This window comes from Bombus vancouverensis, chromosome 16 (genome assembly GCF_051014615.1).
Source record: "Bombus vancouverensis nearcticus chromosome 16, iyBomVanc1_principal, whole genome shotgun sequence".
In the NCBI taxonomy this organism is placed as follows: Eukaryota; Metazoa; Arthropoda; class Insecta; order Hymenoptera; family Apidae; genus Bombus; species Bombus vancouverensis.
In genome coordinates, this window is record NC_134926.1 from 4,657,451 (window position 1) to 4,672,435 (window position 14,985).

The following is a 14,985-nucleotide window of genomic DNA, read 5'->3' on the forward strand; positions in this document are numbered from 1 at the left end:
CAAAAATCACCTGCTGGGATATTTTAGCTTGCAATGCACTTGTGACCGATTTACACTTATATCGTATTCTACTCGGGAAATAAACAGACATGGAAAGAGCTAAGTAATTTTTGCAGAAAATGTTTCCAGATAATGGACTTTATCGATCGTACATGGTTTCGATTGTACCGTAGGTCAATCGACTTGTTTCACTTACGTTAACAGCGCTCTGACCTAGCGATACGTGAACTACCTTTCTCTTCCTCTTTTGCTATCTCTCTGTCTCTGTTTTGTTCCCGCTTCATCTTGTTACCTGATATATATAAGTATATTAAGTCTATCCTGTTGCTTAACGCAAAGCATTTTTCAAATCTTTAATCTTTTTTTATCTACCTATCTATTTTATCTATTTATCTATAGTAAAGAGAAGTTTGAAAAATTATTTATCTTTTTCTTACTCGTATTCGTCATTTGGCAATGTTGAGTTACAAAGGAGATTCACATAGGACTTAAAAAAATCTTATTAATAATCAAACAGGTAAATTTATTGAAATACTGATTAGTAATAAATAATAATAAGTAAATTTATCATAGATGATTTTACTTATTCTATTTATCATTTGCAGTCTCAATTAAGGTAACATATTGATATTGATGAAAAACATTAAAATGGATGAGTATATATACTTACTTCTAATGAATTGCATTGTTGTAAGCATTACAGCAGAAATATACTTGGAAATAACAAATGGAAGTATACCTACTGTACAAAATTATGTCTTTGTTATATTGTTTTATTTCATAGTTTTGAAGATTTTAACTATTTTATTTCAATGTATCCATAGTATGAATATTTTGGTCGTGAAAAACAGTGATATTAAATTTAGTTTAAATATGTTGTTTTACATTTCTTTAATATGTTTCATTATGCTAACCATGACTAAATATTATTATATTTATAACTACATACAAATATTTGGCGCATTCACATGTTTTATATGCTCTGGAATTTCATATATATTATTACTAATCACAAACTCATATGAAAAGAGAAAAGAAAATACTTTTGATATTGAGTCAATGAAAGGTTTGGATTATGGAACCTCTATGGCATACAGTTATTATTATGGATATTTAAGAATAATACTTCCTTCAACAGGATCTATTAACAAAGGTTTAATTGAAAAGATAGAAAATATTGAAGACAATCATGGTATATATATAAGTGTTCACAAACTATTTATTTTAATTCCTTCATCATCGTACATTCCACCTAATCTTAAAGAAGCTTCATATCATTGGATGGAAAGTGCAATGAATTTAGAGAAGGAAGTGTTGAATCGAGCAGGAGTTAAAGGGCGAACATATCACAACAGTGTATACAAAATTTATCCCAATGGTCTAAGATTAGAGACACCTTTCTACATAGTGGTAGAAGGTGCAACACCTTTGTTAACTTTCCATGAAGTTCAAAAACATGCTCACAATGAAACAAATGTTTATAAGAAATACTGCAAATGTATCATACAGAAATTTTATAAAACATTAAAACAGTTAATAGATGCTGATCCAGAATGTGCGGATCTTTGCGAACTAATTTATTACAACGATTATGACAATAATGGAACAAAAGTCAATGTGGCGAAAGTTATTTTAGACAGAATATTCAAAATTCAAAACATAACTGGAGAAAATGCATACAATATATTTACCTGAATTTTAACGCACTTTAATGGCATAAAATATACATTATTAAGCTATGTTAATGTGATATAACAATATAATAGTTATACAAATATTGGCTAATCTTTGACAAATATATAATATATATTCGTTTTAACTCTTTAATAAATGAAAATGTAATATTTTATACGAAATTATTTTATATGAAAGAAACAAATGTATATTTAAATACATAGAATTTTATATATTGATATTTAATATAATTTATAACTTATAATTAAATCTTCATGATGATTAAATCTGTTAAAAATTTTAAATTTCTAAAATATCATTTTCATAGGAAAAGAAAAATATATATTCGATTTTCTTTACTTTTATCAAATTTTCCATATTCCTTTTATAAAATAAATTGTTATGTTGTATGTATATGTTATATAAAATAAATGTTAAAGATTGAAAATTTTTCATCTGTTTTATGATATACTTTAATCTACAAAATTCGATTGTATAAAACTTAATTGTGAAAATATTTAATCATATTAAAACATTATATTGAAATAAAAGTCAAATAACTTAGTTTACATAACAAAAATAAACTCTCTATGGACTAAAATAGCTCCCTAATAAGTTTATAACTATGATTCACAGGTAACAACTTTTATTATCAAAATATCATTTATTCATGTAGTACAAATATATGTGAAATTATAAAGTAATACATCCAATAGTGCAAACATGAATGTACTGATAAAAATTTTTTGTCACCTTTATTAGCATATAAGATGATAATGCAATGAATCAGTGTAACTATATCAATTACATTTAACATTTTTAGATGTTATAAACACTTATTACTATTTAAGGCCCCTAATGGCACATAGTTATATAAAAATTGCTAATATATTTTTCTGTTATATATTGATTCTTACTATTCATTAAAGTGGCTGGCACAACATGAATATATTGTAATTACAGTTTCTTACATGTCCATCTCAAATTGTTCTGCAGATTCTTCAATTACTGGAGTATCTGTAACATGTTACAATCAAAAAGTTATGGCATAATCTATCCAAAATCTAAATCAAATTATTGCAATCAGACTGCAGATGTTTATACAAACAGATATTTTCATGAACACCATGCAATTTTGCACGTTTACATTTTCTACAAATACATAAAAATCTATAATTTACTAGTAGTCTTGTGATAACCTAGTGAAATAAGTATTGACCTTTGTTAATTTGATTTTTCGTTGATGTTGAGAGATTTGATGTATTTTTTAATAACTCTCCGGGTATGGATGGCATATTTCGTGGTGGTGTTCGTGATATGGGAGAATTTCGTAAATTCATCAAGAAATCACGTTCATAAACAATACGTGTACCTAGAAAAAAATTATTAATTATTTATATAATGAGAATATTCTCTACGCTCCCTCAAAAAATTATATACAATTATATTAATAATTATAGTAATATCTCATATGTACTATCACGATCATATTATAAACAGGTCTTGGTACTCATACACTAAAGTCTAGGGAAAACCGTCCGAAAATTGAGTTGTGATTAATTGTGGAAGATCAACATGGGAGACAAGAAGATTCTCGTTCTGCGCATGCATGACATGGTATAATTGTCTCAGACAGAGATAGAGATACTGTACTCATCTCTGTTTGTTTCGTACAAACGCAGAATTTGTTAATTTTTTACAACTAGTGACGACTCAATTTTCGAATGGTTTTCTCTACCGAGTGTCCAGACCAGTTTATATAATCGTATGTAGCATATTTGAATTTTGAACAAATATTGTGATGTTTAACTAATAACTGAAATTTAAATTTAATTGTAAGAATATAATTGAACTACAATAAACTTAATTTCTTAAGAAAAGATGAAATACACTCCCAAAAGAAAGTTACTAGAACATGATAAATTATAAACATAATACAAAGTACAAGATGTTTTACAAGAATGAAAACTAATAAAATGGATGTAAACAATTGAAAAATGTATAAAGTTTATACAATTACATTAATATTTTCTATTTAATGAAATTATGTTGATATGTGTACATTATAACTCCACAATATAATCAAGACCTAATCCACGTCAAAGTAAAAAATATCAAAAATATTTTTATGAGTACTTCGGAAACTAGATCCGGACAGCGATATACATACATATAAATAGAATTTCTCAAAATCATGACCTTGACATCATATTTGAAAATCATGAACATTGGTGGAATATATTCTGATCAATATAATTACCTAAATTATTGTTTAATGGGTTAATAGTTTATTAGTAACGTAAAAGAAGAAAGACACTAACCTCCGGGCGTAGTTGAAAAAAGCGTTCCACCGGGGGTAGATGAATAATCAATAGGTAACTGACTGGGATCGTTAATAACGACTCGTTTGGAAGGTATGTTTTGGCTCTGGGTAGCTTGCCTAGCAATCGGTGATGCAGACATGCTTGATCTTTCAGTTTTTTCAAGAATAAAAAGAATTTCAGTTCAGGAAAATTGCTTTAAATAAAACATAAATATAAGGTTTGTAAAACGATTCGCTATGGCTGTTGACAAATAATTTTACTGCGTAATTTACAAAAAATGATGAAGTCCTTATGCTCGATTTGGAGATACAAATATAAACAGAATCATTAAAAGAATTGGTTTTGATGCGAATATTGAACGAATTTCATGCCCACTGTTTAAGTCGGTTAGAATATTGCACGGACGCAATAAAATTGATTAAGTATAAACAAAGTATAACATACGTGTAACCTAAAAGATCGAATCACGAACGAACACAACAATTCACAACACAAAGTCTCACCATACGATAAGTAATTGTTTTATATAAGTTCACAAGTCCTCCCCACTTCTAAGATACTACAGAAATACTACCCAAAGCATTACCAATCATTGGCGCGAACTATCGTGTTATCATTGTACTAAATTAAATTCAAGTTCGGTAATTAGTAATTATGTATTCAAATATTATAACGCGTTTTACATATTGTAAACACGAGTATTCTATGTATTTACATATCTATGCAGCAAGATTATATTAAAAGAAATGAAATTCGAGATTTTATTAATATATAACTTTATTATGAAATTTTAATATGTTTTTCAATCTTAATCAATAAATAATATATTATAAACAACAAAAATATTTAAATATTAATCGAAATTTAATTTTAAACGTTCAATGGTATATAGTTACTCTACTTTTACTAATAATCATTATTTAAAATTGGAGCTTTTAATAATTTTCTAATAATCATGACTTTGTTGAAGAAAAATTGAATAATTTGGATATATGTAACTTTATGAAGCTAGTTGTGCAGTTAAGTATTTTTTGTTAGTGATCGCATTTCTTATGCAACGTTAAATTATTGATTAAACTATTTAGAGATAAACAAAAGTATAATATAAAAAGTTCTCCATTATTAATCATATACATTTTTAATGCATAGAATAAAGGTATATGATAATATCCTTCTTCCTTGCCATATTATTATTCCTGCAATATTTTTTATTTTCTCAGATATTGTATTATCAAGTACTTAATCTATTTAGTTTAAATTATTGCGGAATTAAATTTGTTTAATTATATAAAAAAAACAAAATATAAATATTTACAAATATCTAAATATAAAGATTTGGCATAACGAGAAAAGATCAATAATATTTGAATGTCATTTAACAAATGAAAAGCTTTATGTTTTTAATTTATATGTATTACTTAACGATACTAAAGCCACAAAAATTTAAGTAGCTTATGACTGACCATTGTAGATATTAAAAATATATAACAATTTAATTTTTTGTTATAGATGTACTCATACTTTTCTTAAATAAAAGATTTTTATTATAATTAAATTAAAGTTAAACGAATAAAGAAAGATAATGTACCTACTGATGTTATCAAATGTTCTTTAATAAATTAATCGTGTTCATGTCTTTTTTAAATATTATTCCAATTCTCGTTATTATATTTGAAACACGATTATACATTTTACTAATACATTTGGTATCAGTATGTATATGGTTCAAAAAATGTAAATAAAAGTGTGTTCACGTCCAGCGTTTTCCACTATAGTGGCAGCGACACACTTCCGAATCATTTGCTATTTTTGATTTGAAGAATTTTTAGTTCAAGATCAGAATATTTCTTAACGGAGAAGATTAGAATATATTACTCGAACTTTCTCCTTTTCGACTTTTTCAATACAAATAGCAAACATATAAACCCGATTAAAAATTCATAATTAACTCTTCCTTTTTTAAACAACTGTATATGTTTGAAGGAGAAACTTCGTATTATTATCGAAATTCAATACATCATTGGACATACCATATCTTAGTACACTTCCTCTTGAGAAATACAGCGACATTTCCATAATTTAATAAGTTAGCAATCAATAATCGTTTGGTTAGTTACTCATCGATATTTAAGGGTCACTTGGAATTGAAAGAAATCAGACTTTGAATGCTTAGTTTCTAAAAGCAAATTTCTAATATTGAAATTATTAAAGCAACAGGCTTGAGAACAATTCGGGCTTTCGATTCATTTTAATATTAATTTGTGCCAATACATTACAGTCGTATCGATTATTTGTTGTTACATACACATTATTATATATCGTTTGGATAAAGTAAATAATTACGTTGAAATGAAGGTGGATCTTAGGGCTCTTGGATTATTATGTTATGAGGATCTACGGTCATCGCAAACCCTTATTATGATCTTAACATGCTTAATAATCCACTTAATGTAAAATAAACATGAGTATTTTAAAATAAATATAGACAAGTAAAAATAGTGATGCGATGGCTGTATGTAAACGACATGCACATTTATTGTGTTGATTTTAAGAGTTCAATTTAACCATATTGTTTTTCTATAATGTATAAATACAATAGAACTCACAATAGTCCACCATTCGAAAAAATCATTTGTAATATTTACAGAATTGAATAATGAACAGTTTTCGGAAATTCGAGCAGTTTCAAAATACTTATACATACGGAAGAAAAGATACCTTGAATTGTTCTAATAATATTAAATGTCGAAATGAAAAATTGCATGAAATTACTCCAACTTTCGAAAACTATTGTCGACGTTACAAAATAAGACTGTGCTTGAATAATCGGATATTTATTCGTAACACACTTTCTTCACGAAGATATAATATATATATATATTTATATATATATATATATATTTATTATAAAAGTTCTCACAATATACGAAACATTAAAATTTTATTCCCAACAAAGCACACAAATACACAACTAATGAATGAAAAGTATTTTCACATGCCTTTTTATTGAGAAGATATAAAATGATCGTGTAAAAATCTGACTTCTATAATTATTAAAAATAAATAATGCAAATGTATGTATAAATAATTCGACATTTATATTATATTGTTTATATAATAACCTGCAAAGGGCAGGAAATTAGAGAGGTAATCGATTTACAAAACTTCTATATTGAATCACGAAATTTGGTCTTTATTTCCAAAAATATCTCCCTCATTTCTGGACCGCTCAAAATTGCCTGCAAATACAAATAAAAACTGTGAGAACTTTTTCGATAATGCGTACAGTTTCATAGAACTTGTTCTCGATATGATCTGGTAATGAAATTTATTGTAACCGTAATGATTTACACGCGGTTTCCTTTCTTTTTTTGTTTTAAAAATACCTTTTAGTTGGATTTTCCATTATAAAACGAAAATTTTTTTTAAAGTATTCGAGTATATAATAGTGAATGCAATAACAAAAACCACAATTAAAAGGTCAAACACTTTATTTCTTAATGAAGGTATGTACTTAGGATTTGGGACATACAAAAAATTCATATCATCTAAAGTCTGAATGTACATCTCCTTCGACAACGCTTGTGATTAAAGTACCCCTTCCAATACCCAACTAAACCTCTGCTTAGACAAACACGTTGTAATCGCGGTGGTAAAAGTGTTGAAGAGGGACAACAGAACATAGAATAAATCATCCAATTGGAAATGTTGTATAAGAAAGAAGACGAAATAAAATGATTCAAAATAAAAGATTTGAAACTCATAATAGAATTTGGGCACGTTAGATAAGATTGTAGATGCATTTACACAAAATGTAGGATATCTCTGTGACTTGAAAGAACAGAGAGGTAAAGGAACAACCGAAGTTGGCTGAATTGCCTCACTTCTCAGTTTCGTTTCTCCCTTTCTTCACCTCACGCTAGTAGCAATCACAATGATTGTACCTTTATCGATGCGGTAATATTATTAATTCGTATTAGAAACTGCAGCAATCCCGGTATTTATAGTAATAATAACAGGGATACGAGAGATATTAAGAATAGAGAGTTATATAGTAGGAATAGCAGCGGGAGAAGTAGTAGTAATAAATATTGAACAAGAAGAGAGTAGCGCAAGAGTATATACCAGTAACAGTAATAATAGTTAAGAGCAATAGTGATAGGAATAGAAATATAGTAGTATCCGTAGTGATAATTGTAATAATTATAATATAATAGTACTAATTTTTGTCTAGCGTAACGAATAACTATTTCTGTAATCTACTGTTATAAAATGAAATTGAGATGAGAACGTTTGGAATATTTCGGTAGATCGCGTTTACATAAGCGATTATAGTTCACCAACTCACTCTATATATACTCACACACCATGAGAGATCAGCTGAGAGCTCCGTATGTCACTTACTTTTATTTTTTTTTTTTTTTAATTATAATGAATTATAGCCAATAGTCAGATTTAGATCAAATCTGCGACATTCATTGGCATTTCTTCGATGCTAGTATTATAGAATTGTTCAATATCTTTCAATGTTCGTTTGTCGTCATCTGTTACCAAGTTAATTGCCACTCCCTTACGACCGAAACGACCACCTCGACCGATTCTGTAATATAGTTTCAGTGCATAACGTTTTCAGTTTTTATAAATTGTATGTTTTTTCAAAAACATAATTTTTAAAATTAATGAAATTTGAAAGATAATTTAAAATCATTTATAGGAAAATAATATAATATATATAAACATATATAATAACTTACCTGTGAATGTAATTTTCGCGATTGGAAGGTAAATCATAATTGATGACAAGAGAAACCTGTTGAACATCAATACCACGTGCTAGAAGATCAGTTGTTATAAGGACACGAGATGATCCAGTTCTGAACTGCCTCATAATGAGATCTCGCTCTTTTTGTTCCATGTCTCCATGCATAGCAGAGACTGTGAAGTCGCGGGTGCGCATACTCTCCGTTAACCAATCTACTTTACGCCGCGTGTTACAAAAGATAACTGCCTGGGTGATACTTAATGTATCATATAAGTCACAAAGAGTCTCAAACTTCCATTCTTCACGTTCAACGTAGATGAAGAACTGTTTAATACCCTCTAGTGTAAGTTCTTCCTTTTTAACCAGAATACGAATTGGATTTCGCATGAAGCATGTAGACACATCTAATACATCTGTCGGCATAGTAGCAGATAGTAATATAACCTGAAAAACAAAAATTTTACTACATTGGTTCATTATTTTTCATGATTTTTTTTAAATAGTTAAATAATTTATTCAAGAGTAAATTTTATCACTAATATAAAAAATACAATCGGATTTTTATATACCTGTACTTCCTGAGGTAATAATTTAAATACATCATGAATCTGATCCTTGAAACCACGAGAGAGCATTTCATCAGCTTCATCTAATACGAACAGTTTGATGCTACTGGCCCGTAATGCCCGTCGACTAATCATGTCATAAACTCTACCAGGTGTACCAACTACTATGTGAACACCTTGTTCTAATTTTCGCATATCTTCACGTACATTGGTACCTCCAATGCATGCATGACATTCTGCATGCATAAAATCTCCCAAAGCAATAACAACTTTCTGGATCTGAAAAAAGAACAAAAAGATTTTTTTTAGTTTAGTTTAGATAAGAAAATCTGTTTGTTTTAGATTTATAAGATAGATTATTAGATTTATATCTTATTATTTTGGTTCACAACACTATATTATCTTCGATTTTCAAATTTTACTTTAATTTGGAATATCTTTTCAGCCATATTTATTTAAAATGTGTTTTGTTCAGTTAGTAATATGCTAACATTTAGAGTTTTATTGTACTTACTTGTTGAGCAAGTTCACGAGTTGGGGCTAGAATCAACGCTTGACATTCCTTGATATTGGTATCAATTTGTTGTAAAATAGAAATTGAAAATGTAGCAGTTTTGCCAGTTCCTGTTGAACATTCCACAAATTAGAAACGAAATTCTGTTATTTCTATATCAAAGCATATATTTTGATTTTGTTACCTGATTGTGCTTGTGCAATCACATCGTGTCCTCTTATACATGGCAGAATGGCACGTTGTTGAATTGCAGATGGTTTTTCAAAGCCATAAGCATAAATACCACGTAGTAATTCTTCTTTTAGGTTCATTTCATCAAAGTTGTCAACAACCTAGTTTATATACAAAGCACAAAATTATTATAACAATCAATCCTTTTAAGAGGATATCCTATTAAACTCAAAATTTAAGAATAAGTGGTCTATTGTAATCGTTAACTTACAACATCCCAGTTGGATTCGATGATCCCATCAGGCTCCATGCCAGGGGGGCCATCGTATGTCTGTTGATCACTTTCACTAGGACCATTTTTGGAATCTCCTGCCCATTGATCATCGTTTCTGAAATACAAATGATATATCAGAATAAAAATTTGATTTTTATTTTAAATATATAACTGTATAATTTGCAATAGAATATATCTAAAAAAAATTTGTTTCATTTGTAGCATTTAGTTTTTTAATTCTAATCAGTGGTACCAGGAATGAATAAACTGTTCCAGTAATTTGCATTATATGTTTACTCCAAAATCAAATGTATAAATAATGTTGAATCTTAGCGACCTTGAACCGTAAAAATCCGACATCATAGTATTTCAATTTCGCAACGAATGTTAAAAGGTATTTTATCTCAATAACGTAGGAATTCCTCGTTAAAAAGTATCTGATTTCCTATAAATGTATCAACAATGCCTTTAGATCATCCTGCAGATATGATAATGAATTTATCGATGACTTGATAGATGCGTTGACAGTGACTCACGCGAAAGCATGCCCCAGCAAGACGAGTCTCGATTGTACGAGACATAATGCCTATAATTTTATGTAGCATTGTTGAACATTATTCGATTCGCACCATTTTTACTAGTCTTACCAAAGAAAATCTATTTTTTATTACGTAATTTTAAATGCAAAGTAAAACGTGTTTGCAAGTACGAGTAGAGAGCATGCAGTTCCTCTAATAAAGCTTCTCAAATATATTTTTCTGAGAGTTTGGCGACCCACCGTATGGATACCCATTATGACTTCTAATCACAACAATTATAGAGGTTATAAAAATGAAGAAGTACGAGGGATTAACGTTAATTTTGCGAACAATGTGACAAAAATGAATGCACGCCATGTTGTCAGTCTCGTGTCCCATGCATTCGCTGATTGCGGCACTATTTTTTAAGGATATATCGTGAAGTGTTGACGTCCAGCCGCGCGTCGCGCCAGATTTACAGAGGCACAACGTAAACAAGAAATTAGTGAAATATAAGAAAGCACGCATATTTCTCAATTACGCATGAAAAAACTGAACTTACCTTCGCTCAGACGTATGCGACATGTTCCACTCACGGTAGGTCGACGGAAAGGACGAGTTCCTATTGCGTCACAAGGAATATTCTTATGAGCACCGCACAATGGCGCTGCGAGCGGTCTTCAAATTTTCAATCGACTTTTCTCGTGATTCGACACGCAAAATTCTACGCAAAACAATTCGAACGTTTCGGGATATTAATTTTTAAAAGCGGATAACAGCTTTTTATTCAATTCCTTGGTTTTTATCGTACGCGATTTTCCAAATGTCTATTGCGCATAAAGGAAGTACGTCAATTGCCCACAATTCTCTGCGACCTCTTAGTGGGGTATTTGCGGCAAATGTAATTACATACATTGATAGCATTTCATATTCTTAGTCTTTTTTAAATAAACAGTCTATAGCGATATATTTGTATATTTTCGTATTTGAAATAACGTTTATATACTATATATTTCGGTTTAAAGAATAGATTTAATGAATAGATTGAAGAAGTAAAGAGATATGAACCGGAAGTCATTCTAAGCCAAAAGGTAGTTATTCAAGGTATTTTAATCAAATTATGGATACACAAATTACAATTTATTTTCTGCATTCACCAATAAAAGTATTGAAATTTTATAATGGAAATATATACTTTTGAATATAATAATTAACAAAATAAATCTAACAATATAAAGATCGTAGTTATCGTAATTATAGGCGAAAATACTTTATAATACATTCAATACTATTTCATGCGACTTTTGATTCAAATCGTCGCACTACCTCATTTGCTTTATATGTTTAGAAATATTAGTGGCTAGGATGGAATGTTTAATATAGAATGTAAGCTACTCATGCAACATCATACTACATACAACATACATAATAGCACATATTTTATACAATTCTTTATATAAAAAAATATATATATACATATATAAGTTACATATATAAGTATAGATATATTTGTATATATGTACATATATGTACAATCAGGATATATTAATATGTAAATATATATTTACAGATATTTATGTATTTTTAAACACATATACTGATGAAAATATTTTCGTATTCCACCCATTCAAGAATTTCTATCAATAGGATAATGTCTCTTAATAATAATACGCGATTCGACCAAAATTCAACATTTGTGCTGATAAACAAAATTGTAAATATTATTACACGAAAGTATAACTAAGAATAAAGAATAATACTGCAACAGGAAAAAATATATACACTTCAATTCGTGGATGACAACTTGATAAAAGCAGATTAACATCATCTATTTCGTATTCAAGACCATCTTTAGTTGGTATTTCAACAATTACTCTATCAGAAGATAGCATATTAATTGGAAAGAAACATTTTGTTTGATTTATACAAGAATTTGTTATATTCTCATAATGAAAAATGGGTTTATAAATATCAAATAATGCATATATATCATTCGATACGATATCATTATCACTATAAAAGATATAATAATAGTAACCATCTTCTATGACATTGTGCACAGCTTGCATATGTTTGCCGTTCAGTAAATAAGTGACATCAGTGCATTTTTCAGAAGGTGCAAATTCTTGAGCCATTAAAATTGATCCCCCATAACATTTAAATAACTCATTTTCAAAACTGGATACAGAAGAATCCTTATTAGTATCTGTTACATTTCCTGCATTTCCACCATGTTGAATACCTTGATCAAATAAAAGTGTTGGGTTAACAACCCCTTGATTTCTTTTGATCCTTTTTTTTGATTTTTTTTTATCTTGCACATTCATTTTGTTATTAATATCACCCTTTCCATTATCTTCTAAATTCAAGCTTCTTTGTAATCTTTTTAGAAATAAACTGTATTTATTATATATATCTCTTTTAAAATAAGAATTGATTTTATGATTCTTTTGTGCTTTTTTTCTTTCCTGCAATGTAATATTTTTTCTTGTTTCTTTCATTTGCATCTTATATTTCCTCTTCCTAGCATGCCTTAATCTTCTGGTAGTATGTATAGTTTCTTTTTTCAGAGACCTTTTAATATGTTGAATATTTTTATCCTGTAATAATTCTTTTGCTTCTTCTTCATAATTTTCCATATTAGACATAAAACTGTTTAAATAAGGATAGTGTGCCCCAATATTTTGATCAGTATTGTTCAATGTATGATCCCATAACAATATATCTTCAATGTCATTTAATGTTTTATTGTAATTGTTCTGTATAATAGTATTATTAGAATTAATTTGTTCTGCATTTGATTTAAATGTTACTTTAACTTGTTTTTTTGCTTCTGGTAAAAATATACCCTCCACAATTTGTGTATTGTGATGTTCTAACATTCCACATGTTCGCAAATTTCGTTCTCCCTTAACAACAAGTATAGAAGCACCTTCAAATCTATGCAAATAATTATTATATGCAATTATATATTAACTAAAAAATATGATAATATTCTAACATTGCATTACCTTGAGCACACAGAAAGTGCCACGCTTGATCCTCCTAAGAGATAAAATCCCCAGTACTCCAATGTATCATCTGGTAAAACCATACTTTTTTTAAGACGTATATGTTTTTTATATGAAGTTATTTCTGGTTTGTGTGACATTTGGAACGCATTAAATGTTCTATTCATTCGTAAAATATGTGCCTATATATCATTATTAATAATAATTTATATTTGATTTTATATATAATTCATATACATATATAATCAAAATTAAAGTGTATTTACAGAGCAAAATATTGTAGAAATACCATCTGTAATTTCCAAGATATCAGAATTCATTACAGCATATGCTACATCGGCATAGAAATTATGACGTAAATATAATGGTGTCGCAATAAGTAGAATTGGTAAAATGATTGTTAATGTACAGAAAACTAATATTCTCTTGATTCCATGCATTTTTCATAAACCTGAAGAATCAGGTAATTTAATGTCAATATCTAACTACTAATTAGCATGTATTATATCATATATAACATAATACATGTATATACATCGTATCATGGTAGAGATGGTACATGTGTATTTTATCCTGCACATTTAAAAATATTAAATGATTAAGCAACAAATTATTCAATTTATTGTAGATGATCCATTATTGTTATGAAAATTTCAATAACTTGTTACACTAGGACTAAAATAATTAATATTATTGCAAATTGATATTATCAATTGTTTATTTTTAATAATAATTATACCAATTAGTGATTAGCGATATTAAAAATTGTAAAAATAATTTGAATATCTAACAAACATATCGTAGGATAAAATTATGTGATGTCCAATTCCAAATAATGAAATTTTTAGCTTAAAAAAAATTTAGTGACATATTGTTATATGTTTAAAATATTTCTATACCAGATATATTTAATATTTCTATATCGAATTAATATTAGTAATTATAAATTAATTTCTTTACAAATATGTGTTTGTTAATATTTCGTATTAAATATTACATGCAAGAGGGAAGAGGTTAGAGTTCTTTTTACGGTGATTCGTCTATTACTACTTTGACGTATGACACTCTTTTAGTACTCATTACGCATGCGTCTTCGATCTGATCGTGATATTCATCACGTTACAAAAAAATAAAAAAAGCAAAAAGTATATTAAAGCGATAAAATAACATT

At 28.2% G+C, this 14,985-nt stretch overlaps 4 protein-coding genes across 10 annotated transcripts; 1 reads left to right on the forward strand and 3 right to left on the reverse strand.

Annotated features, from left to right (window-relative positions):
- The first annotated feature begins 226 nt into the window (after positions 1-226).
- On the forward strand, positions 227-2,585 carry Sting (transmembrane protein sting). The gene is made up of 2 exons (XM_033329735.2): positions 227-517; positions 606-2,585. Exon 2 carries the CDS (start codon positions 634-636, stop codon positions 1,693-1,695), a length of 1,062 nt encoding a protein of 353 aa, XP_033185626.2. The 5' UTR covers positions 227-517; positions 606-633; the 3' UTR covers positions 1,696-2,585.
- On the reverse strand, positions 2,319-4,596 carry Thor (eukaryotic translation initiation factor 4E binding protein thor). Of its 2 annotated transcripts, none has more exons than XM_033329522.2 (4): positions 4,443-4,596; positions 3,996-4,144; positions 2,894-3,046; positions 2,319-2,691 (listed from the first exon to the last, which is right to left on the reverse strand). In XM_033329522.2, exons 2-4 carry the CDS (start codon positions 4,135-4,137, stop codon positions 2,642-2,644), a joined length of 345 nt encoding a protein of 114 aa, XP_033185413.1. In that variant the 5' UTR covers positions 4,138-4,144; positions 4,443-4,596; the 3' UTR covers positions 2,319-2,641. The 2 variants fall into 2 exon arrangements, with proteins under 2 accessions (XP_033185413.1, XP_033185412.1); XM_033329521.2 differs by having other exon boundaries at positions 3,996-4,191; positions 4,443-4,593.
- Positions 4,597-6,227: 1,631 nt separating this feature from the next.
- eIF4A (eukaryotic translation initiation factor 4A) lies at positions 6,228-11,521 on the reverse strand. 3 transcript variants are annotated; one of them, XR_004463798.2, is made up of 8 exons: positions 11,366-11,521; positions 10,283-10,400; positions 10,025-10,172; positions 9,841-9,950; positions 9,330-9,605; positions 8,753-9,204; positions 8,403-8,598; positions 6,228-7,237 (listed from the first exon to the last, which is right to left on the reverse strand). XR_004463798.2 is itself a non-coding variant. In XM_033329676.2 (7 exons), exons 1-7 carry the CDS (start codon positions 11,386-11,388, stop codon positions 8,454-8,456), a joined length of 1,272 nt encoding a protein of 423 aa, XP_033185567.1. In that variant the 5' UTR covers positions 11,389-11,521; the 3' UTR covers positions 7,472-8,453. The 3 variants fall into 3 exon arrangements, 1 of the variants encoding a protein (XP_033185567.1); XR_004463797.2 differs by having other exon boundaries at positions 8,362-8,598; XM_033329676.2 differs by lacking the exon at positions 6,228-7,237 and having other exon boundaries at positions 7,472-8,598.
- A 374-nt stretch (positions 11,522-11,895) lies between these two features.
- On the reverse strand, positions 11,896-14,884 carry LOC117154576 (uncharacterized). Of its 4 annotated transcripts, XM_033329674.2 has the most exons (5): positions 14,812-14,872; positions 14,350-14,387; positions 14,081-14,265; positions 13,815-13,996; positions 11,896-13,743 (listed from the first exon to the last, which is right to left on the reverse strand). In XM_033329674.2, the coding sequence occupies exons 3-5, from the start codon at positions 14,252-14,254 to the stop codon at positions 12,528-12,530; spliced, it is 1,572 nt and encodes a 523-aa protein (XP_033185565.1). In that variant the 5' UTR covers positions 14,255-14,265; positions 14,350-14,387; positions 14,812-14,872; the 3' UTR covers positions 11,896-12,527. The 4 variants fall into 4 exon arrangements, with proteins under 4 accessions (XP_033185565.1, XP_033185564.1, XP_076481540.1 ...); XM_033329673.2 differs by lacking the exon at positions 14,350-14,387 and having other exon boundaries at positions 14,812-14,884; XM_076625425.1 differs by lacking the exon at positions 14,350-14,387 and having other exon boundaries at positions 14,081-14,145; positions 14,812-14,875.
- Between the last annotated feature and the right edge of the window lie 101 nt (positions 14,885-14,985).

What these genes read in the sequence shown, in the direction of transcription:
- Sting (XM_033329735.2), top strand. Translation starts at nt 634, where the DNA reads ATGAAAAACATTAAAATGGATGAGTATATATACTTACTTCTAATGAAT.
- Thor (XM_033329522.2), bottom strand. Translation starts at nt 4,137, where the DNA reads ATGTCTGCATCACCGATTGCTAGGCAAGCTACCCAGAGCCAAAACATA. An exon ending in TTTTTCAACTACGCCCGGAG is followed by an intron (nt 3,047 to 3,995) that starts GTTAGTGTCTTT and finishes ATTTTTTTCTAG; the next exon opens with GTACACGTATTGTTTATGAA. An exon ending in GAAAAATCAAATTAACAAAG is followed by an intron (nt 2,692 to 2,893) that starts GTCAATACTTAT and finishes AACATGTTACAG; the next exon opens with ATACTCCAGTAATTGAAGAA.
- eIF4A (XM_033329676.2), bottom strand. Translation starts at nt 11,388, where the DNA reads ATGTCGCATACGTCTGAGCGAAG. An exon ending in TCGAATCCAACTGGGATGTT is followed by an intron (nt 10,173 to 10,282) that starts GTAAGTTAACGA and finishes TATATAAACTAG; the next exon opens with GTTGTTGACAACTTTGATGA. An exon ending in CTCGTGAACTTGCTCAACAA is followed by an intron (nt 9,606 to 9,840) that starts GTAAGTACAATA and finishes TTCTTTTTTCAG; the next exon opens with ATCCAGAAAGTTGTTATTGC.
- LOC117154576 (XM_033329673.2), bottom strand. Translation starts at nt 14,254, where the DNA reads ATGCATGGAATCAAGAGAATATTAGTTTTCTGTACATTAACAATCATT. An exon ending in TTTCTACAATATTTTGCTCT is followed by an intron (nt 13,997 to 14,080) that starts GTAAATACACTT and finishes AATGATATATAG; the next exon opens with GCACATATTTTACGAATGAA. An exon ending in GCACTTTCTGTGTGCTCAAG is followed by an intron (nt 13,744 to 13,814) that starts GTAATGCAATGT and finishes TTATTTGCATAG; the next exon opens with ATTTGAAGGTGCTTCTATAC.